The following is a 25,008-nucleotide window of genomic DNA, read 5'->3' as shown; positions in this document are numbered from 1 at the left end:
AGATACGAGGTTTTCTTTTTTTACTTTTACGTTGCATTTATTTTTATCAGTATCCTCAGCTCAGCAAACAGTCATAGTGTCTTATGTTCGTCTGTTCACTGCAGAGAATGTGTTAATTTTACATAATAAAACTGAAATGTGTAACTGTAACTTGATCGGGGACGTTCAGAGATTCAGAGACAGATGGACTACAGTCTGTAGCTGTAGAACTACAGAGAGGAACTATACGGTCAGCGGAGCTGATCAAGTGGACAGTGAGTGTAGAAACGAGGGGGTGGTCAGACTGTTACGCCCAGTGGCGCAAAAAGGGGGTGTGCAGCGTATGCGGCGCATATGGGCGCTGCACTAGAGGGGGCGCTGCACTACAGGGGCGTCAAAACGATGCCGGAACATTATTTCTAGTCTGCATTTTCTGTAAGAGCTGCTTGTTCAAGTCTGATAACACACATCAAAAAACAGCACAGCACTAATCAGGCGCCCATCCACTCCGTCCCCACCCTCCTGTCATCTGCTCCCAAACACAGGCGCTTGAGAACGCGGCCCATAGGGAACGGAAGAGGGAGAGAGAAAAAGATGTAGGGATGAAGAAAAGCTTCTCAAAGTGGTTGAAAGACAGCAGGTTGGTCAGTTTATACGCTTTATTCACCTACGTCACCTTTGTCTACCAAAACGAGACTGTAGGGTCCGAAAGTAGCGCTGGACCACTGGGTTCTAGCAAAGCCGCCTCACTGCCGCGTTCCCAAACGCACTTATTCAGAAATAAAGGAATCTAATGGAGGTCAAACCTTCCATAGTTTCCCCAGAGATCCCGAACTTCACCAGGAATAGAGTCACACCATCAGAAGAGGTCGCCTCTTCAGTTTAAGATGTATGTTACTGTGCTAGCTAAGGCTAGCCATGCTAATATTACCCAGCCAGCCAGATGAATGACAGCAGTGAGGCAGCAAGCTAACGCTAAAGCTAAACTGGGTTCTCCAGCTACGACCTGATTAACCCTGAACTGCTTATTTTCTCGGTTTAACTTCAAACCGAGTGACATTAGTCGAGCCACAGCTCTTTATAGTAGCCTGTTTAGCTAGCTAACCTAGCTAGTCAACACTCTAGCTAATATGCTAACCGTGGCGGCCTGGTCTGAAGCTCAGCTCGCTGGTGGCACTAAATCAGCTTAAACTCTTAGTTTCCAGCCTCATTCACACACATTCAGCCTGTAACTGTTATAGTTGAGTTTTCCTTTACATTTTTATTTATTTTGTCCTTTTATTTATTTAATTTTCTGTTTTACCTTTTTATTTATTTTATTCCATACTTTTCGCCTTTTACCTTTTTATTTCATTTATTTCTTCCTTTTATTTATTCTGTCTTCTGTTTTACTGTTTTTTCCATAATTTACTTTTTTATATGAACTTGGTGTTTTAACCCTCTTTTTTTGTGCTTATATTTTATTATTCTAATTATTAATCTCTATTTTATTGCGTTACATTTTAGCCTGTCCACTTATCAGTTTATTCTGAATTATTTTATTTCTTCTTAATTAAATCCTCATTGCTTGTTTTTTGCTCTTACCATTTAATTTGTATTCTGTTTATAAAGTTCCTTATTTTAGCTCGCCTGCTTAAATATTTGATTTTAATTTTAATTTTTTTCAGTCACTTTAAGTTAAGGGGCGGGGTTTTGGGGGGTGTTTGCATCCACCTCAGAAAGTATGTAGTTGCACCCCTGGTTACGCCTGACCGGTGTGTGTGTGTGTGTATATGTGTGTATATGTGTGTGTGTGTGTGTGTATATGTGTGTGTGTGTGTGTGTGTATGTGTGTGTGTGCGTGTATATGCATGTGTGTGTGCGTCTGTGTATGTGTGTGTGTGTGTGCGTGTGTGTGTGTGCGTGTATATGCATGTGTGTGTGCGTCTGTGTGTGTGTGTGTGTGTGTGTATATGTGTGTGTGTGTGTATGTGTGTGTGTGTGTGTGTGTGCGTCTGTGTGTGTGTGTGTGTGTGTGCGTGTGTGTGTGTGTGTATATGTGTGTGTATATGTATATGTGTGTGTGTGTGCGTGTGTGCGTCTGTGTGTGTGTGCGTCTGTGTGTGTGTGTGTCTGTGTATGTCTGTGTGTGTGTGTGCGTCTGTGTGTGTGTGTGTGTGCGTCTGTGTGTGTGTGTGCGTCTGTGTGTGTGTGCGTGTGTGTGTGCGTGTGTGTGTGTATGTCTGTGTGTGTGTGTGCGTCTGTGTGTGTGTGTGTGCGTCTGTGTGTGTGTGTGTGTGTGTATGTCTGTGTGTGTGTGTGCGTCTGTGTGTGTGTGTGTGCGTCTGTGTGTGTGTGTGCGTGTGTGTGTGTGTGCGTGTGTGTGTGTATGTCTGTGTGTGTGTGTGTGTGTGTGTGTGTATGTCTGTGTGTGTGTGTGTGCGTCTGTGTGTGTGTGTGTGCGTCTGTGTGTGTGTGTGTGTGTGCGTCTGTGTGTGTGTGTGCGTCTGTGTGTGTGTGCGTCTGTGTGTGTGTGTATGTCTGTGTGTGTGTGTGTGCGTCTGTGTGTGTGTGTGTGCGTCTGTGTGTGTGTGCGTCTGTGTGTGTGTGTGTGTGCGTCTGTGTGTGTGTGTGTGTATGTCTGTGTGTGTGTGTGTGCGTCTGTGTGTGTGTGTGTGTGCGTTTCAGTGCTGATATCATTCTCAGTTGTTTCTTTAGTTTTACTGAAAAAAGATGTAAACTGGCTTCCGCTGAACATGGCCATTGAAAACGCAGCCCGTTCTAAACTCACCATTGTTGTGATGCCACGCCCATCAGCACATTTACATATGGCCCCCCCATCCAGCCAGTGGCAGTTTAACCTCATTTCACGCAGGGGCCCGCCAATCAGAACAAAGACAATGCTGAAAACAACCCGGACAGAAAAGAAACAGAAGAATGCCGTTTATGGTCTTTTTTAAAGCACATCTCAGACAGCTCGGTGTCCCCAAACTTTTGCCAGGCAGCGTGAGTGTGTGTTGGTGCACAGCAGCTGTGTGTTTGACTGTAACTGTGTCTTCACAGGTTCCTCTTCACTAAAGCTTCACGGATGCAGGAGCGCAGGCTGTAAACCGGCGAGGACGTCGCCGTCCCCGCGTCTGCTCTCAGATCTGACAGTAGAAATGCTCCTGTTCTCTGAACAGGCCCGATTCTGAGCGGCTGCTGGACATGCGGCGCCTTTTGAAGAACATCAAGCACAGAGGAGAAGCTGTTTAATCTTCCTCTAGACAGGACGGCAGCTCCCGACACTGACGGAGCTCCACTCAGCGGAGCGGCAGCGGGAGCGTGAGTGTTTTCATGTTTCAGGACAGAAACGTCCTAAATGTGAAGGATAATCACAGAACACACTGTGTGGATTTAAGCACCACACTTATTTAAACGTAACAGCGTTCATTAATGGCATATTTACATGAAGGACTACATAATTAATCATTACAAACACATTTGACTTGCGTCCTGTATGGACAGGTTTGAGTCTGCACGTTTGTTTTGGTGTCAAAAAATGGCAGAAACAGCAAAAATGTAAAGTATATTTTATTTTTCTATTTGTAAAACCAAAACAATCGCTTCTAAATCTCAAACACTGCTGTGGGCTGGACTGATGGTTTCGAAGTGCTTCGTGAGGTTAATATTGGGGTTACGGTTACAGATCATTCTGCTGAACTGGTTCAAAGTCCGAGATCTGGGGCTTTAGACCAAAACCCTGTTGCTCTGAGTCACTCTAAACATTAATTATGATTATTTTATTAAATCTAATAACTGAACACTTAATTTCATCGCTAGAAAAACAATCGTAACGCTACCCAAACTGTCCCACATGTGCCAGTCGTGACTGTTTCAGTGACCATTTGAACTCATTTTGAGCAGAAATTATAAACGCGGCCAGTTCATGACCAGCAAACACGGCTCTGAACAGCTGTTCACACAGAAAACCAGCATATTTTACTTTAAACCCCAGAAAATCTGCGTTTAGTATCATTTTTAATGTTCCTCACTGACTTTCAGACTTTGGGACACATTTACTTCAAAACTATGGGATCTAACTGCTCACCATGTGGCCATGAGGGGCAGGGATGCAGCCTCACTACCTGCTCTGAAATACAGGGGTGTGGCTAAAATAAGGCTCCACCTACAGACTAAAACAAGAAAAAAAAACATGGGAAATATTTAAAATAAAGTATGAATATTCATGGCCTGATGAATCCTGACTGCTTTAGATGGAACTCACTCACATTTCACAGGCTACACATTCTCCACAAGGGGGCGCTACTAGCAGCCAAACAGCTTCTGATGCTTCACAAGAGCAGCTTCACATCAGCACAAAATACTGTATGTGCAGCACATCCAGACAGACGCACACCGTTTTAATATTAATCCATCGCTTCTCACGGAGGCGTCCACATCCTACAGCTTTTATCCAGCCTCTCATTTCATGTCTATACCGTCCAGCCCTCGCCGTATGGAAAGGCATTCGTGTCAGATTGAAAAGCAGACAGACATGAAATGCAGTGCACTTTACTGCCGGAACTAAACCTCAAATCTCCAACGTGGTAACGCAGTTACAGGAGAAGGAAAAACATGCTCCACTTTTAATGGAAGTCAATGGAACCAGAATTTTCCCCAAGTCATTTTGGCCTTTTCTGTTGGTCCATTCATCACGAAATTTACACGCAACGTAAACAACAACACAAACGGTGAAGTCAAAAATCGAGCCTCTTCAGCTCCTCGGGACCACCGGTGGGTCCAAACCGCTCTTCATCATGTTCTCCATAACGTTCATACTCCATAAGCTCCATTCAGAAGCTGGGCGTCGTGTGAGGCTGTAGCTCTTCTCTCCAGTCTAATAGACGGTGACGTCATTTTAAACCCTTATAATAAAAGAAGCTGAACTTTGTTTTTCTACTGAAAGTCGACCCGTTTTTCCCCAAATCTGGGCTCTAAACTATAAACAGACGGCGTCTCTTCAGTGATCTGCTCTGGAAACATCACTTTTAGAGAACAACACAAGAGCGTTGGAGATTTTTGGACTTTAGCAGTGAATTGTGAGCATATAGTGATATGTGGAGATCATGAAACACACGTTCTGCTCATTTGAGGGGCTTTTACAAATAAATAAATAAATAAATAAATAAATAAAGGACATTTATTTCATGCAGTTACTGAATAATTTGATTAAGATTTGGTCACAAAAATTCAGATGGACAAACCAAAACATACCCCGGTCAATAAGAGGTTAACGTGCAGAATTCGTGCCAAAATGAAAAGCAGACCCCCGTCAGCCCCTCACTGAAACACAGTGCACGGGGTTCTGCCTCTAAAAGCTGAGATGCTGAATTTGTGTTGATCGTTTTGATGTAACGTTGTTTGGAGCACCGCAAGGCGCTGCTGCATTACGTTCACATCTGAAGGTGGATTGTATTTAATTCTGACACAAATCCAGCATTTCATCGTTAAAATGCAAATCCTCATCGGCAAAGAGGTCGAGCGACGTGAAACCAGTGAAGTAGAGGAGGTGTTTCCCGCTGCGGCGCATTTTCAGCATCACTATAATAACGTCGTCTGCCTTTGGAATCTGGGCCTCACATTCAGACCAGGTATAAACCCAGGAATGTGTGTGTGAGAGACAGAGGAGGGAGCTGGTGAACGGAGGAGCCCCACGAGTGCGTAAATGCATAAAGAGAGGATGATTATGAGGAAAACAGAGCAGATGATTAAGGAGAACGCGTACAGTTTATTCCTCTCTTATCTGCGCCGGTGCCGCGGTTACGAGTGCTGCAGATGTAATTAAGGAGGAAGGATGCTCCTGGCTTATCTGGCCACATACACCCACACAGGGAGCTGTCTCAGGCTCTGAATGACCACTACAGGAACGCCAGCCTGAGCCAAAAACAGCACTAAAAGCGCCGCACTTCTGCTAGATAAGGCCAACAAACGCTTACTGCTGAGAAGGGCTTAAAACACGGCCTGCAGACACGGACGGAGTGAAGTACCCACAGAAAAGGCACCGAGCACCCGACCCGCTCACTTTCACAAATATTCATTCTTTATTTATCAGTTATAGGCAGAGAAAAGACTCGTGTAGGTTCTCTGGTGGTTCTGGATGGTAAATAAAGTGTCTATATCTGTGTTGTCGTCATGGCGACGCCTGGTTCCCATCACCACCACTGTAAAGACGACTGAACCAGTTCACACCGAACCTCTCAAGTTTTCAACGGTTCAATGTGATTTGTTAATGATTCTTTAGGAATTGATTCCATGCAAGAAGAAATCAGATTATTTCCCGATTCATTTGATTCAGTCATGATTCTTTAGGAAATGATTCACTGCCTCATGAAATCTTAAATTTCATTTCGATTCAGTTTAATTTATTTGTGATTCTTTAGACAATGATTCAATGAATCAGGAAATATCAAATTTCATTGTGATTCAACTTGATACAGTTATGATTCTTTAGGAATTGATTCAGTGCATGAAGAAATCAGATTATTTCCTGTTTGTCATGATTCATCTTAAACACTGAATTATGCACATTTTTGGTGGAATTGACGGAATAACTGCAGTCAGCTCAAATATTTTCAATCAAGTTTATTTTATTATTTTGTAATTATTGGGACAGATAGAAAACCGGTCTGCAGACACAGCAGACGAGTCTTTAAGAAATGACTCAGTGAATCATGAAATATCAAAGATCAAGAAAAGAAAAGATTCAAAACGTCACAGAATATCCGTTTTATCCTGATTTGGTTTGATTTAGATTTTTGAGGATTCAATAGATTATGAAACATTAAATTTCCTTATGATTCAACTTGATGCAATTACGATTCTTTAGGAAATGATTCATGCAATCTCAAATTTCATTTCGATTCAGTTTAATTTATTTGCGATTCTTTAGAAAATGATTCAATGCGTCATGAAATAACAAATTCCATTGTGATTCAACTTCCTACAGTTATGATTCTTTAGGACTTGCTTCAATATCAGATTAGAAATCCCGATTCATTTGATTCAGTTGTGATTCTTTAGGAGATGATTCACTGCCTCATGAAATCTCAATTTTCATTTCATTTCGATTCAATTTTGGCAGTCTTTTTTTTTTTTTTTTTTGGAAATGATTCTGTGCACCATAAAAAAATGTAATTTTGTCCTGATTCAATTTAATACCTTTATGATTCATTTGACCCTGATTCAATTCAATTTGATTATAATCCTTCAAGAAAAGGTTTAATACTTCGCAATGTCTCAGATTTCATCTGATGTGACTCAAATACAACTCAAACACAAACGCAACACACAAATAATTGCATACCCAATTTAATATCATTACAGTGTTCAATAATTGATTTTAGCCCTCCAAAATCAATGCAGCTGAATCTCCACCTTCAGATCAATGTGGCATGGCTGTATTTTCACCCCCTCAGCAGATCCTTTGTGCCACGAGACTCAGTTAAAAGCACAGTTAATGAACAGAAACAGAGCTGGTTATACATTCCCAGCTCGGCGTTATGTAGAGAGAAGATCGCATTGGGGATGAAATAATTTTTTAAATATACTGGACAGTCGTCTGGCACTCTATTTGTAAAAGTGCAGCCTCAGTTTCATCTTAGCGAGTCACCAGAGACACAATCAGCAGCCTGTCAATCACAACTGTATTGATTCTGCACGTGTGGAGATGAACGGACACGGTCTTTAACACGGCAGGTGCTGAGGTCAATACTGCCACAGACCTGCACTGCAGGACGAAAGTTCAGACACGACACTTAAAAACTTAAAAATAAGCCATTTTAATGAGGTAATGGACAGTATTATGTTTTTAATCCAGAGCAGTGATACTGGAGCTCTTATTAGATCCTGATCCCCCCCCATTCAGATACTGCTTTTCCCATAGAATATACACTACAGGGCGGCAGCCAATGAGGAGAGCAGATGGGAGGTGGGGGCATTGTGGACCCCGAACATCTCCATAACTACTGATGTTTAAACCATGCTGTACCTTCAAGCTCAGCCACACAAGTCACTGTGTTGACCAAAGGCTGATTTACTGTAACTGTAATTTACTTTTACTTCTTGCTGGGTTGGACTTTGTGTTTTTAACTAGTTTTATTCACACATTCGATTTTTTAAATGCTCTGCATGAGTAACTGGCTAAGACGTAATCAGAGCGGTCCAGAGCGGTGTGGAGTTATATAACACCAAAAAGGTTATATAAAGAACCATCTACAGTATGTTCTCCATCGATATGAAGAACCCTTTCATGATGCAAAGAACCTTTTAATCATGCAAAGGCTTGAGTGTGCATGATTCTTCATAGAATTTTCTTAAGTGTGTGTTACATATATAAATATATATATATGTGTGTGTGTGTGTGTATGTGTGTGTGTGTGTGTATCACTGTTGTCGAAGGAAAAACCCATGTCTCCATTTTTGATATAATGTGAAAGTGCCTGTTGTTCTTTCTTTACATTGTGTGTAAATTTCTTGATGAATGGACCAAAAGCAACGGCCCAGAATGACTCGGGAAGACGTCCGGTTCCATTGACTTCCATTAAAAGTAAAGCAGTCTTTTTCCTTCTCCTGTGAAGATAGAATTTTGAAGAGACGTTGACTCAAAGGGAAAAGAAAAATCCTTCTTACTTGTAACGGAAGTCAATGTAAGAAAAACATATTCAGTACTTGTTTATGTTACGAGGCAATATTAAAACGACGAAGTCCTGGTGTTTAGTATTCATATCACTTCAGAAGCTCAGTGACGACAGACCAAATCTGAGGGGAACATCAGCAGCATCCGAGTCGTTTTACAGAAACAATAGAACAAGTTCTCTATTGTCAATTCGGGAAATGCGTCCAGCACTAACGAGGGTCCCCCTCCGTGACCCCAGGGTCAGCTCGCTGAGGAACCCACCAGCCAGAATACAGCAGGTTTCTATTCCTCAAGCCTTCTTTTCATTAACGTTAATATAAATAGCAGACGCACAGAGTCACTTCACAGCCTCTCATTTAGAGCCATTCACCTGTAGAGAATGAGCGCCTGCTCAGATAATACAGACGCCTTTACGCTATTGTGCTGCCTGAAAAGCAGCCGAGCGGCGGCAACAATGAGACGTGATTATGCTTCACATCCATCAGCGGCTTTTATTTCTGCATACTTCACAAACAGTCCACACATGTAAGATCCGAAACCTGTTAACAAGATCAGGAGGAAGCAATATATCACAGCATCACCATATCAGATGATACTGAGGTCTGAGTCCTGCACACCGGTCGGTGCTGAGAAATCGGCGCATCAGCCTGATTTAATCCGACTTCTTTTAGAGTTCATGCCACTAAAATTTATACAATATTTTTAAATTAAGTTTGCCGTCGCGTGTGAACATGGTTAGTTGTCTCCACTCAGTCCGTATATGAAAACTAAGCTCGCTTTAAACTCATTTTTGTGACATCACTAAAACCAACACACGTACATACATACATCTGTTCGACCTACGTCAGTTTAGCCCCGCCCACTCATGCAGAAGTTATACGGAGTGTTTCAGACTGGACTGCTTTTTGAACGAGGCACTGCCAATCAGAACAGAGCTCATTTACATCTCAGTCTTAAAGGCACAGTAACAAAAACCCCTGTTTAATTCTAAGGGTTAAATATAAAGTCATGTAAAATTGAATTACTACTAATTTTGGAACATACATTAGGGACGTATGATGATACTGGAATTATATCCAATTATATCCATATTAGTCCCAACCTGGGGCAGTCCTGGCCTGGAGGTCGGGGAACCAGAAGGTCGCTGGTTCGATCCCCAGAGCCGACAGTCCATGACTGAGGTGTCCTTGAGCAAGACACCTAACCCCCAACTGCTCCCCGGGCGCTGTGGATAGGGCTGCCCACCGCTCCGGGCAAGTGTGCTCACTGCCCCCTAGTGTGTGTGTGTTCACTAGTGTGTATGTGGTGTTTCACTGCACGGATGGGTTAAATGTGGAGGTGGAATTTCCTCGTTTTGGGACTAATAAGTGTCTCTTAATCTCCACTGCAAACAATGATTTCTTGACAGGTGAAACTGTCTTAAATCTACATTTTCCATGTACGGCATTCGGCTGACGCTCTAATCCAGAGCAACTTACAATTTGATCATTTTACACAGGGGGGCCAAGGCGGCATTGGGAGTCTTGCCCAAGGACCCTTATTGGTATAGTGTAGGGTGGTTACCCAGGTGGGGATTGAACCCCAGACTACAGCGTAGAAGGCAGCGGTGTTACCCACTACACTATCCAACCACCATCTATAGATCAAAAACAGTCGTATGCAAACATGACACCTTTTAATGACTTTCTAATAAAATAAGTGAACACGTTCTCTACGGGGAACACACTCCTGCACATTTTAGTACATAATTGCTGCTTATTTAACGCATGGGGGAGAGGGGGGCATGCAAACGTGGCTCGTGCTAAAGTTACCGCACATTTTATTTTGTGTATTTCATTTATTTCCAATATGCCGCAATGCAGTCGTGCACTAAAGCAGTGCAGAAGCTTCACTGTGGAGGAACTTATTTTGGCTCAATGATATTTTTGCACATACAAAAAAAATCAGAGATCAGTTGTGGCCCACAGTTCACATCGTCAAGTACACCAACAGAACTGTAAACCTGGCAGTAACATTTCCACAAAGGAGCTTTTCTGCTTGTTCATTTTTGTCCATTTTGAGCTGCTCTTTCCAAACAACCTGAAGCATCCTTATCTGGCCCCAGCACGATACTCCGATATAGCCGATATATCGTCCAGCACCAGTAGACAGTTCGCTGCCGCAGCCTCACTGTCTGGGAGAGAAAGTGCAAAATGACAATATCGTTTATGAGGGATTACGAAGCCTCTGGCAACCAAGAATGACCCCAATATGGGCCCAGATACGCATCACTGGTGTATAAGCCCTAATGCCACTGCAGGAGGATGGGCCGCTCATGTTTACAGACAAACTCACTTAAATCCGCGTGTAATCTTTCCCGGAGGAGCGTCGGGGTTACCGGGCCCCTACGATTAACGATTCCGCTCCGGCTTTTACTACTTTTCCCCGACTTCTTTCTGCTCTGCTGGCTCTGTCCATTATTTTTTCTTCCTTTTCCTCTCTTTATCTGGAGCCCAATGAAAGTTCTCCTCTCGGAAAAGAGAAAAAGAAGAGGCAAATCCAGTTTGGGCGTGTGTTGGGGGGGTTGGGTTTGGTGAGACTCGGGCCGCAGCAGGTTCTGAAGAATATAAACAGTGGTTTTGTATTGTCCGGCGGGACGGCGAGCTTCTTATCGCCGCCCAGCAGTGCTGGAATTCGGCACCATGATAAAGTGGCGGAGCGGGAAACCTTACAAGTCTGGCACAATCCAAAGACGGATTAGTTTTTTTTTTTTTTCCTCTGACATAAGCTTCCAGAAGGGGAAAAAAAAGAACTAATCAATCAGTCCGTGCTGCCGCATTATCAGAGCCATGAGATTAAAGCATTCCTCTTAATCCTGACACTGTACAATTTATTATGGCCGTTTTCCAGCGGAACGTGCAGCAAAATAATGAAATCAAACCGCGGCTGGACGCAGGAGAGAGCGGGCGGACTCTCCGGAGGAAGTGGGCTCTGGCTTTGCTCTCTATAAACCGTTAAATGCTACATGTCCCAGTGCACGGCGTGAAGAATCAGCCTGAGCGCGGCTGAAAAGAATAAAACACATTTCCCTGTAAGTCTGGCTCGCTCCTAAAGAGAGGTCATTCCCACTGGAAGACTGGAAGATTATGGAATCTTCTACACTTCCGTTCATCGTTCTGCCTATGTTTAACCTGTCAGCTACTAATTAGTGGAAACCTGTGAAAACCATTTCACACGCGCTTTAGTCAAAGATCACTCTTTGTTTATTTCATTTACAGTCAAAATATCCATTGATTACATTTCTCAGCATCAGGAAAAGCAGAAGGCATGTTCAATAAGCTGCTTATCAGAGTCAGAAAAACACCAATATTAGAATAAATACAATAATATCAGTGCTATTATCTGCACTCTCAGAAATAAAGGTACTGGGTCGGTTCCTCTCTCGTCACTGGGGTGGTTCCTCAAGGCTCCATCTCAGTGCCTTCAGTCAGGGAACGTAACTGAACCATAATCCACTGAAATGATCTGTTCTAAGCTGGACTGACTCCACACACCCCGCCTCGCCTCGCCTCCAGGCTTTTACTATACTGTTCTGTTTTAAATCATTCGGTTAGGAAAAGGAACAAATACCAACTTTTCACCTGGAGGAACTGATTTAAGCTCCACAATCAGACCTTAAACCCACTGTAGAACCTCTGAGGGAACATCTACACTGTTTGTACCTTGATGAACGAGAAACGTAACTGAACAGAAGCTGTGGGCCTCGAGGAGGTCCAGTATTCACTGCATTTATCATCCAATACCTGCTTTATCTGATCAGTGCTTTATTACCACGTTTTATTAAATAAGGTGGTGCTGATGGAGTTTTATAATTCCATGTGAATCTGGAATCTGTGTTCTTCTAACCAGCTCACAGGATATAAACTTAAACGTATAAAATGCAACATATAAAGAAAAATATGCGTTGCTTTTTACTGACCGCGGCTTTTTTTCTAATCATACACAAAAATAAACTTTCTACCAATATAGATGATTTAAACAGGAGCTTCAGCAGCTAATCTGCTCTCAGCTGTGTGAGGGTCAGTGAGTCCCTCTTCACCTTCACTCCAGCTTCCGTTCTTCTCAGGAGACTCACTTTCAGGTCCTCAGAGAACCTGTAGACACGCCTCCAAAGCTCAGTCTGAGAATGTTCTGTCCAGCAATAATGACACTTCCACCTCTGTGACCCTGCGTTCAGCTTGCTGAGGACAACCAAACTCTTAGCCAAAGGACTGTAGGCTTCTATTTCTTGCAGCTTCTTCTCAGTAATATTCATATATATTAAGATTAAGAGACTCTTATTAGTCCCACAACGGGGAAATTTAACCTCCGCATTTAACACACTAGTGAACACACACACTAGGGGGCAGTGAGCACACTTGCCCAGAGCGGTGGGCAGCCCAATCCGCAGCGCCCGGGGAGCAGTTGGGGGTTAGGCGTCTTACTCAAGGACACCTCAGTCATGGGGATTGAACCGGCAACCTTCCGGTCACAGGGCTGGTTTCCTGATCTCCAGTTCACGACTGCCCATCATATATATCACTGCTGTCGGAACAAAACCTCGTATCTCCATTTTTGTTGTTTTTCAGTTTTTGACATAATTTGAATATACCCATAGTCCTATGGCCTCCTGGACGCCTCCCTCGTGAGGTGTCACAGGCAAGTCCACCAGGGAGGAGACCCCGGGGAAGACCCAGGACACGCTGGTGTGACTATATCGCCCAGCTGGCCTGGGAGCGCCTCGGAATCCCCCTTGGAGAGCTGGTGGAAGTGGCTGGGGAAAGGGAGGTCTGGGCCTCATTGCTTAGGATGCTGCCCCCGCGACCCGAACCCCGGAGAAGCGGAAGATAATGGATGGATGGATGGATGGATGGATGGATGGATGGATGGAAATTACAAACTTTTAATCAACAGATAAAGAACAACTTAAGTAAGTGAGAAGTGCAAGCAGAGAACCTCCACATGATTTAAAAGGTTCTGTACCAGAGAAAGGCCTTTTGCAGAGCTGCACATTCAAGTTTCTGACATTCTCCAATGTTCTCTGGTCTGGGGTTTGTTCTTGGGTAAGATCAGAATCTACACACACTCAAGGGCACGAAGGTGAGAACAGTTCTGCGCTTTAAGATCACGGCATGAATCTGATGGAGACTTTTTCTTAGGAGCTTTCTCAAGAACACACTTAGGAAGGTTTTGTGAATGAGGCCCGATATCATAAACATGCCAGTCAGGCAAACTACGCTCAGAACTCGAGTCTCAAGCCAGAAAAAGTGGATTTTTGGATCTTCGTGGCTAAAAAACTGGTCTGGGTTTTTATTCATGGAAGCTAATCTCAATTTATACCGCTGTCCCAATGCTGTTCAGAAAAATCGCGATTATATATTTTCACCAAATTGTTCAGTCTTAGGAAATAAAGGCTGATTCAAAAAGATTGATACGATTCCAAAGTGACTGATTTCACTGTAAATCGTTACAGATCAGTGCAGTGAGCTGTAAACGGTTTAAATGAGCATAAAGTTTATTATGTAGTTCTACAAGGTCTCAGTCTGAACCTCCTCCAGCTGGACGGACGACATCAACACCACAGTCAAACTCATCCCAGACTGAACTGAGCGTGTCGGGCGTTGCTGCTCTCACGGCTCTTTCAGTGGGATTTCGGAGATCATCCAGTGCTGTGGAACCAGCGCCGAACGCTCTGAGCTGCTGGAGCTTCACTGCTGATGAAAATCCCGCTGCTCAGTTCTGACGGATTCACTCTGATTGACGTGGAGAACGCAGAACGTTCTGCTCAGGGGTCTCAGCTCCTCTCAGACTGAAGGAGCCATTCAGAAGCTCTAAGACCTCCTCTTACAGTTGGATTGTGATTGGTTCCTCGGTGCCTCACGGCTGTAAACATACGGCGCTTTGAAATCGGATGAATCCTTTTGAATCTCCCTGTTGTGACCCGGCCACATAGTAGAACCTGTTGAGGTCCTAGACTCTTACCTACACACACTATACTGTGATACAGCTTTCATGCAGCTTAGGTGCTCCATTAGATGTTCTATGTAAACTGTCTGACTACTTTACTGTAAAACGGATGTCCCACGTCTCCCCGACGAGGAAGACAGGAACAGGGACTTTTAAGTTGGATTCAGGGGCACGTAAGGAAGAGAGGAGGGGTGGCAGCCATCTTGAAGGAGAACAAAGGCTGGAGGAACACTTTGATGGGAACTTCAATCTCAGCCTGAAAGGAATATAGTTCTCCACGTCCTCCCTCGCTCCGTTTCTCATCGCTGCTCTTGGATTCGTTTTGATGGGTGAGAGAAACTGGGTGAGATCTATCTTCTCAGCCCTTCTTTTTTTTGCAAATAGTCTCGTTTCTTTTCTTTTTTTTGGCTTTTTGCTTGTTTTCGGCCACGTGGACGTGTGGGCTACTCTCTCTGGGGATCTGAAGTCTCTCTGATAGAGTTATGGACGTGTTTGGAGGCGTGAGCTTTGGTTTTCCGCTCATCCAAATCCAATCTAATCGTTGGGCGTGAATGTTTGGCTGGCTTGTCTGATTGTTTACTGATCTCAGTGAAGGTCTGAGTTGTTCTATTCTGCTTAACTTCTTACCATCGGATTCGTTTGACTGCATCAACTTACAGTGTCTGAACTGAGACAGGTGGATAAACCTGTACTTGAGTTAAAGCAGATACCCAAGGTAAAAGTAGAAGTTCCTCCCTTTAGACCTCCACTTGAGTAAAAGTACTAAAGTATTTCCCTTCAAATGTACTTAAGTATAAAGTAAAAGTACTAAAAGAGGAATTCTGGCTCTGATGTCCTGTTATCATTTTTATAACCAGACTGGCTTCATGAACTCATTTCAGGTGAAAGTCCTCCAGCGTCTCTCTTGGTAAACCAGTCTTTTAATAGAACGTCATTAATTAGTGACGCTGACGTCTATTAAAATGATCAGAAGCACAAAACACTGAAGGTAAACAGTTTCCATCAGGGAGAACCGAGTGGCTCTGAAATCACTTTTTACACACAAGCAAAGTTTCAGTTTCAGATTTATTTACAACTTAGTTCCAAGTTTAAGTTGAATAAAAACTGGCTTTAAACTCAGGATCACAGATGAGCTCCTTTACTATGTTGATCTGTAGGCGTCTGTTCATAAACATAAACCAGCCCAAACTCATTTACTATAAAATGAAATGGTGTTTGTAGAAATTCAGAAAAAAGCCGCGTCAGTCTCGACTGCATATGTGGACATATTTCTATATTGAGCTCTATTTACACAAAGTTAGGTTAGTTCATCATTTATGTTGAACAGACTCTCCCAAAGTTTTACGCTGCTGCGCTGACGTTGAACCGCGTGCTGCGCTGGGTCGGAATGACCAACAGGTCAAAACCAGCTCTAAACAAAGTGACCGCTGGGCCCTGATTGGTGCTCTGGCTTTGCGCTTCTTTCGTTTTGACATGTTACGTTTTTATACACACAGAAACCAAAAGGAACGACAGATTTCTCAAAATGTAGGAGGAAAAAGTCGGATATTAGTCTCTGAAATGTAGTGGAGTAAAAGGAGAAAGTCGCCCAGAACGGAGAAACTTCAGTACAGATACACCAAAAATACTAAAGTACAGAAACTAATTACATTTACTCAGATACTCAGTTACTGTCCACCACTGGCAGTACGTCAACACATCCTCTACAGGGGACAAACTTCAGTCCGTGATTTTTAGTTTCTATTTATTTGCTGAGTTTAACGTTCTGGGAAAAGTACATTCATCATAAAATATAAAAGCTGCCATAACTTTTGCACAAGCCGCATATATTGATTTATTTTCCTCATTAAATAAACAGTAATTGCATATTAAACCGTGCAGAAGTGTGTCTCTGTAGAGGACGTGGCAACTCGTTCACAGCCATAATGCGCCCTTCTACCTGCGATATGCAGCAGTATAAACAAGCCCATGCTCCGTTATTCTGTCCGTGCCGCTCGGCTGTTTGTGGATGTTCTGCTGTGAGCGGAGCTGCAGTGCTGATCCTCATTGTCCCGCGGTGTTAATGCGCCGGCTGAATGTGGCAGATGTCTGGATGTGAATACTTTGCCGTGACGCTCTGACCCTCTTATTGGTCCCTGAGGAGACGCACAGATGCTAGACTACTCTCCCTCCGCCTGCTTCACTCATCACACACAGGAGCACATACACACAAAGAAGCGCACCCCAGACGGCGTAATGCGCTGTTACAGTGCTCTGCAGTTCATTTACAGTCAAAACAGCCACTTCACCATCTCTCCTCGTGTTTCAACGCAGCTACAAGCCAGAAACGGTTCATATCGCTGTCGCCAGAACAAAACCTCGTATCTCCAAAACGGCGACTTTACAGGAGAAGGAAAAAACCTGCTTTACGTTTAATGGAAGTCAATGGAACCAGAATCCTTTCCAAGTCATTTTAAGCCGTTTCTTTTGGTCCATCCATCATGAAATGTGCATACAGTGTAAAGGGCAATGGGTGCAGAGATGCAAGGTTTGGCTCCAAAAACAGCGATTATACTGCATCACGCGCGGTAATCGAGGCATCTATATGCTGAAACACACGCTTCTGTCATTTAATCTCTATAAATTAACCTTCATGCTTTCCCTCAAATTTACTAACATTTTTAATGGACATCTTTTATCTTTGGGACCACTTTGAGCAATTTTAACCTCGAAGCGTCAACGGTGGGAACTGTGTTTTTCCCTGCCCCATGTAGTGGTGAGAGCTATCAGTGGTTCTCGCACTACTGCAGGTGTGTGTATATATATATATATATATATATATATATATATATATATATATATATATATATAATTTTTCCCCATTTTAAATTACTATTAAAAAAGACTTGTGGTAACAAGTAAATGAACTAATTGTATTCAATGTAAATGAATTATTTCATCAAAGTGAACTTTTTTGAGTTAAACTAAATTAGTTCAGTTGCTTGTCATTTTTACAGCGTAAAGCAGAGGGACGTTTTTAAAGATTTGTAAAATTCATATTATAGCGACTTCAGTATAATCCACAACACACACGCATGGGCTAAGCTGCTTATCCTCCTGGGTTGGGGGGGCTGGAACCTGTCCCAGTGGTCACCAGGCGGAAGGCAGAAAACACCCTGGACATGGCAGACAGACGGGCATACACACTCACACACACATTCACGCCTAGGGGCAGTTTAGCACGTCCAGTCGGCCTGACTGCATGTCTTAGGACTGTGGGAGGAAACCGGAGAACCCGGAGGAACCCACACATGCAGACTCCACATAGAAAGGACCTTGGTCGCCCGGCCGGGGAATCGAACCCAGACCCTGTGAGGCGACAGCGCCACCCACCAAACACTGATATTTCTCATGTCGAGCTGACCCCAAAGAACACAGACGATGCCTACAGGGTCTGGAAAACGCTGCTGTCCCCATTCAATTAGGAAAAGTCATTAAATACGAAGCAAAAATGTGGTCCATGATTTATTTGGAGACGTTAAGGACTGAATGGGGTCAAACTGGCCCCAAAGACGGCCGGAGGGGTCACAGTCTGACGGTGTCAGAGGGCCAACGATGCGGTCAGAGAAGCCGAGAGCAGCGCTGGAGTGATGTAGGACGAGGATAAGATGAAGGAAAGGAAAGTGGTGGAGGAGAAACTCTCAATCCAAGCCTTACTGATACTAACAGATCCGTATCTTCTGGAGGGAATTTTCAGGAGCGATAGGGAAATCTGTATCTGATGTTTATCTGAATCTCAACGTGACGAAACCTCAGGAAACAGAAACCTTGTGGCCAGTTGTTTGGACGTTTGGGCTCACGAAGGTGGCGATATGAAGAACATTCAAATAAATGTTCTACTTTCAGTCTCAGGTTTCCACTCAAAACAGCCACGGAGCACAAGTTACTGATTCTTCAGGAGGTGTTTCTGAGGAGATGAGATATCGGATAATCCGCTTGCATAAAGTCAAAGGAAAATGTGTGAAAAATACAGGAATTTATAAAACTTCAGTTCAGAAAATGATGAAAAACACTTGGATGTAGTCGCTATATGTAATATTTCTGTTGGGATTGTTGTGGAATATTATAAGATTATTGCACTTATATTCCTAGACATTTTTACTAGTTTAGTCAAATGATTTTACCAAATTGGTGGATAATTTTAAGAAATAAATTTGCTTGTTTTGAAACTTCCAATATAATTAGAATTCCACTTGATAAAATTACTTAAGTTAAGAAATAATCTTACACTAATATCCGAGATCCAGTCTAGATTTAAGATCATTTGATAAGACTAACAACCACCTGGAAGAGCTGCTCGACCCCAAAACTGCCCCCATCAGATAAACAGCGCTGAAAGCTTTGATCTCTGAGAGAGAGGAGAAGATCAAGCTGCTTCAGATCTGAAAACATCCACAGGTGTTTCTGTCCGTCCTTCCACTGTGAGAAGACCACTCAGCGCTGTGGGTCTGAAAGGACGTGTAGCTGATCAAGAAGAACCTCACTGAGAAAAGGAGACGGACACACCAAACAAAGAAGCTGGACGATGGGCTGACCACCCCAGAGTCCAGACCTCAGCACCACTGAATGGGTTTGATTAGTTCAGAAAATCAACCAGCTTCTCAAACTGAGCTTTGGAGGCGTGTCTGCAGGTTCTTTGAGGAGCTGAAAGTGAGGCTCCTGAGAAGAACGGAAGCTGGAGTGACGGGAAAGTGGATTATTGTTTAACTTCTCCTTTTTGCAAGTGAATTTGATCTAATCTGTGCAGAAATTTCCCCTGAAAACCGAAGCATTTAAACCAAATGTCTGTGCGCGCAAACACATCGCATGTGCACACTTAAAAATGACGGTTCTCCAAGAGTTCTTCAGTGAAGCAAACGGTTCTATACAGAATCCTTTTTATACTGAAATCGCAGTTTAAGAGGGTGCAATTTTCAAAACGCAGCAGCTGCAAGGTTTTAAGAATTAACGCGTTCGTTATCGAGAACATTATCAAGTTTAAACGATGGAAATTTAACCTCACGTCACAGAGCTTGTTGTGAACTGCCTGTGGAGTTAGACCAATCGGAGGCGGCCAAACTTCCATCTGTTGTGACATCACAACCACAACACACAACTGTCTGGAGCGCTACATCCAGGGGTGGAGCCTCAAGCCAGTGATGAAAAGCGGATATTTTTTTGTTTTCTTGGTAAAACAGGTCTGAACTTTAATCTACAGAAATAATCGCGGTCTAAATCGCGCCCTAATACAGAACCATGAACGCTCAAAGAACCCTCTCCGTGATTAAAGGGATGTCTGCGTGGTGAAATGGTTCTTCAGATTGGAGAATTTGCTCCAAAAAGGGTTCTTTTATTGTTACAATGTCAGGCTTGTTACAATAGAAGAACTCTTTTTGGTTCTATATAGAACGCTTTTCAAAAGGGTTCCATATAGAACCATCTACTGCACATTCTCCATTAATTTGAAGAATGACTGTTTAGACATGGTAAGGGTTCTTTGAGTGTTCATGGTTCTATATAGAACCATTTTCTTTACTAAGGAACCCTTGAAGAACCATTTTTAAGCGTGTGGGTATCATGCGTGTTTTGGAGTATTGGCATGTCTTTGTGTGTCACAGCAGATGTGTGTGTGTGTGTGTGTGTGTGTGTGTGTGTGCGCGCCCCAGAGAACACAGCAGCCCACCGGGGTCTCCCTTTAGAGGATAAGCAAGAGGTGAGGACGGTCTCTCTGGATTAAGGCAGTGGTAAAGTTGGTCCCGTAAGCGGGAATTCTGTTCCCCGAGCTGCCGACACTAATGACTCCAGCACCCAAAGACGCGCTCTGCACTTTACGGAGTGGATCTCACACACACACACACACACACACACACACGCACATCCGTCTCACACCAAACCCTGAATTTCAGCACAATCTGCCGTTAAAGAGCCCGTACGGTGGAGAACGCTTTGATTTTTATTGATTTATTGATTTTTTTTTTTTATTTTTTTTGCTTACTCTGATGTAGTATGTAAACATTGTTAAAGTTCCACAATGTGCCGGTCACTTCCAGAACATTTCCTCGCTGTCCAGAGAAAAACAAGTACTCCCAAAATAGTAACTTTACAGGAGAGGGGAAAAACACTGGTATCTTTCCATGTCAGTCAATGTAAAGCGATTTATTTCTAAGCGATTTTAGAGCTTTTCTATTGGTCCGATCCTCATGAAATCTTCACACAGCAAGACGGACGGCCAGTGTGTTGAAATGATGCAGAAAAAAAATTAGACAAAAATTGAGACAAATGGTTTTCGTTGGACTGTGGCGAGATCTGTGGACTACGCCGTTAAGTGGCTACTGTTTGTGTGACATCACAAAAGCCAGTGCATTTGCTTATATTTGCCCTATTTGGCTTGCAGCAGTTTAGCTTGAAGTTATAAGGTGTGTTTCCGCCCAGACTGCTTCTTGAAGGAGGTGGAGCCAATCAGAAAAGAGCACATTTACATATGCTAGTCTTAAAGGGCAATTCCACCAATTTTTCCACCAAAATATAAACATAATATAGATATGAATGTTTATTCAGAGGGGTTTGGTGTGAAGTGCTCCGTTCTACACACTTAACATTGATGGTTCTTTTTCACTAAAGAAAATGGTTCCAATAGAACTATTGAGCTGTACATGGTTCCGTTTAGAACCTTTTTGAAATGGCTCTATATAGCACCAAAAAAGGGTTTTTATTATTATTATTATTATTATTATTATTATTATTATAAGCTGATCATCGTAGCAATATAAGAACCTTTTTCAAAAAGGTTCCATACAGAACCATACGTACAATCCTTTCACCATGCAAAGAACCCTTCAATCAAGCAAATGGTTCTTTGCGTGTTCATGGTTCTACCATTTTCTTTGAAAAACCACCATTTTCACAGTGGTGGTGATGGGAACCAGACGTCCCTCTAAAAGCTCCTCACAGTGGTGGTGATGGGAACCAGGCGTCCCTCTAAAAGCTCCTACAGAGAGTTCCTACATGAACTGGTTCTGAATTCACTGCCTGATGACTGAGACGCTGTTTTATGAGAGTTTAGAGAACTTCAACTCCATTCATGGTGGAGGGAGACATGCAGGGCGCTGTGCGGCAAAATAGTCCCCAAAGAAAACTGATCATTCCAGATTTTCCACTGTTTTCCATCATCAACATTCCATATAAGCTCAGAAGACTCGTGTAGGTTCTCTGGTGGTTCTGGATGGTAAATAAAGTGTCTATATCTGTGTTGTAGTCATGGCGACGCCTGGTTCCCATCACCACCACTGTAAAGACGTCTGAACCGTTTCACACCAAACCCACTGAACCTCTGTTTACACCATAAACACTGAGGCAGGTAGTGAATTCTCATTTAAAGGCACAGTAGCATAAATATCGTTTAATTTTTAGGGACAATAGAGCTTGTGTATTATTAATAACATGAATTATGGCTAAAACCACACACACGTCATAAGAGGAGAGGAGAGGAGAGGAGATAAAAGAAGTGCCCCTATTGTGCGTCGCTGCTGTTGGGGGGGAAAAAAACCTTGTATCTCCATTTTTGTCGTTTTTCAGTTTTTGACAAGATTTGAAAAAGTCTGTTGTTTTTTACATTGTGTGTAAATTTCATAATGAACGGACCAAAAGAAACGGCCCAAAATGACTTGGTAAGACGTCCGGTTCCATAGACTTACATTAGAAGTACAGTATGTTTTTCCCTTCTCCTGTAAAGTTACCGTTTTGGAGACAGCAGTGATATGTTCTCTAATGCACAGTGTGACTTGGTACTTGAATTAAATTTAACTTGAAAATCAAAAATGATTCCCTCATATTTAGCCTGGCAATGCAATATTAAACACATCGTAAAACGTACATTCGTTTGAGCTGACTGCTCCGTGGCTCGCTTTACAACAGATTTCATCTCATTTCCAACATTACACTCATCTAAAATGCCCTATTTTTACAAGTGTGCTGCTCTTTTCCGGAGAGGTACATGAGAGAAAGGGGTTTTGCTGCCTCTGTCACTGCTAAACGACCGTGATATGCTTCATTTAGACGCAATTAAGAAGTCTAATTGCATTCTGCATGTTCATTTAAACCATGGCATTGTCCTCGCTACTCAGCCCAATGAAATCAAGGTCTTTCAACTGGACTGAAACAGAGGGTCCTCCACGACTGTCCGTATAATTACACGCTTGTTATCACTTCTGGACTGCGCAGCTTGAAATGTTCCTGCCTAAAAGGCAGGAAAAGGGAAAAAGACCCACCCAGACGAGGCTTTAAAGACGACAAATCCGCAGCATGTCAGTCTCTTTCACTGGAAACGGCGCACAACCGCGTCCACGTCCTCAGGACGGAGGTAAAACCAGGGCTTTTCCAGCGCATGACAGGGAACAAAGCCCACTCACCTTGTGCAAACAGAGCAGAATCAGGAAAGTCTGAAGTTTTCTCATCTTGGACGCTGGAATTTTCCCTCTGAACTCTTAAATAAGGCGGGTGAAGCTGAAATCCAGATGTTTTGCAGGAGCATCAGTGCACACCATCGCCATAACGACCTGCATTGGAGGGGAAAACACATGTAAACATAAACACGGCGCATATAATTATAAACCTAATCAGAATCATTATATTTCACAATTAGTCATCCAGGCGGATCGTGGCATCATGTGCCATTCAGCCTTGAAAAAGCCATCAAGGTTCCTGATATCCAAGGTTCTTGACTTGGGCACACGGTTCTAGGAAAGAACACCTCTTAATTGGAACTTTTTTTAAAAGGTTCTTAAAGCCGCGCATCTCGCTGTCCGCTGGAGGAACCCGAAAGAACTCGAGACTTGTGAACACTTGAAGAACCACCGGTAGGGTTCTTTGCATGGTTAAATGGTTCTATGATGGAAGACGAGGTAAAGAACGAGTTTCAACAAAGGGTTCTCAAAGGTCTGTTAGTAGAGGTTTATTTAAGCACTTTGCAGAACCACTTTTTGCTGCTTGAGTTGAACACTCTCTTAAATGCAGGGGCACCTTAAATACACCTTCAAATCATGAAAAAAAGAACTCGTGCACGCGCAAAACATCACCTGAGAGCTGTCAATCAACGCGTTTATCGTTCATCTTAGCATAAATGATGAGAGCGAGGCTGAAGTTGCCCTTTTTCCCCCCCTGGAATTCGCCGTTCCACCTTAAACGGTGCGGCAGTTACAGTCATCATTTAAGGTGGAACGGGAAAATTCCAAATCGCAAGCTGGCGAGTAGGAATCTAACTGAATATACGAGTCCGAAATGAAGTCCAGCTCACCTTCCTCGCCGGGAAACATCGCTGGGAAGTTAGGAAGAGGGAAGCAGGGGGCTTTTCTGGCTGCCCGAGCGGAGTCCCACTGGCGCGGCGCTGGACGTGGCGAGTGAAGAGCCGGTTTCGGCGAGACGGGACATGAGCTTTAAAGTGGAAAACGCCGCTTCAGAGGCTTTTACATGCTGCCGCTGCCTCCCCCCTCGGTCCTGGGCTCAGGAGACGGATGGAGCATCACTCGGAAGCTCCTGCATAGTTACAGGGTCTGGAGCTCCTTCTGCTCTGCTCCCACCAGCCTGCTGGAGTGGTGATGTTCAGACTTTAGCGCCTGCCTGGAGCTCTGGAGCTCTTTTAACCCGTTAGCAGCCTGGCTCTGACGGGACGCGGAGATGGACCGTCCTGCAGAGGTCTGGCCAAACCAGAGTGGTTCCCAAGGGTCCAGCCCCAACACCAAGCCCACCACATCCACCTGGTGTCCTTGATTGGCTGGTGGGGTTGGCTTGGGCCCACTGGGCTGCACCAGAAGACCATTCAGGCTTCACTTTGGTTGTGCTGGTTTATATGAAGTCATTATAGGTGATTTATAGTCATTTGAGGCGCAACGAAGAGCGCAGTGGGCTGGAAAACGCGCAAATGATTAAGCTCGTTAGTGCAAATAGGGCGTTTATAGGATTGGTCTGTTTGTTTGTTTGTTTGTTTGTTTGTTTGCTGTTCGAGGCTTTAAGGGTGATTCACAAACTTCACTCCAGCACTAAAGACCATGCAGTCTTCCAACGCACGGGAAACGCTGTGAACCACGTTTACAAATGTGCCAATAGCGCCCCCCAGCGACTAAACCCAAGACCACACCTGAACGTCTTTCCCTTTGTTTGCTTCGTTTTGCTGCAAAAATCTAGAAACACGCACTAAACGTGGTAACAAGCCGTTGAAGCGGCTTAATAAAGATGTTATTAATCATATTATAGCGCTCATGCCTGTTATATGCTCTTATAAATGAGGGTTCTTTAGTAAAGAAAACGGTTCTGTGTAGAACCATGGGCACTCTTTGCATCATAAACAGCTTCCTCAGATTGATTGAGAACGTGTT

At 43.5% G+C, this 25,008-nt stretch overlaps 1 protein-coding gene across 1 annotated transcript in view; it reads right to left on the bottom strand.

The window, feature by feature from the left end:
• Nucleotides 1–24,418, bottom strand: part of nxph2a (neurexophilin 2a) — a 51,081-nt gene extending 26,663 nt beyond the window's left edge. The window contains exons 1-2 of the mRNA XM_037539179.1: nt 23,931–24,418; nt 23,047–23,193 (exon numbers count right to left, since the gene is read on the bottom strand). Coding sequence (XP_037395076.1) covers nt 23,047–23,091 — 45 coding nt within the window. The 5' untranslated portion in view covers nt 23,092–23,193; nt 23,931–24,418. The remainder of the gene's footprint in view (nt 1–23,046; nt 23,194–23,930) is intronic.
• Between the last annotated feature and the right edge of the window lie 590 nt (nt 24,419–25,008).

The sequence above is a fragment of the Pygocentrus nattereri genome, chromosome 6 (assembly GCF_015220715.1).
Source record: "Pygocentrus nattereri isolate fPygNat1 chromosome 6, fPygNat1.pri, whole genome shotgun sequence".
In the NCBI taxonomy this organism is placed as follows: domain Eukaryota; kingdom Metazoa; phylum Chordata; class Actinopteri; order Characiformes; family Serrasalmidae; genus Pygocentrus; species Pygocentrus nattereri.
The sequence above is the reverse complement of the archived record's forward strand: the minus strand, read 5'-3'. Positions and strand labels throughout refer to the sequence as shown.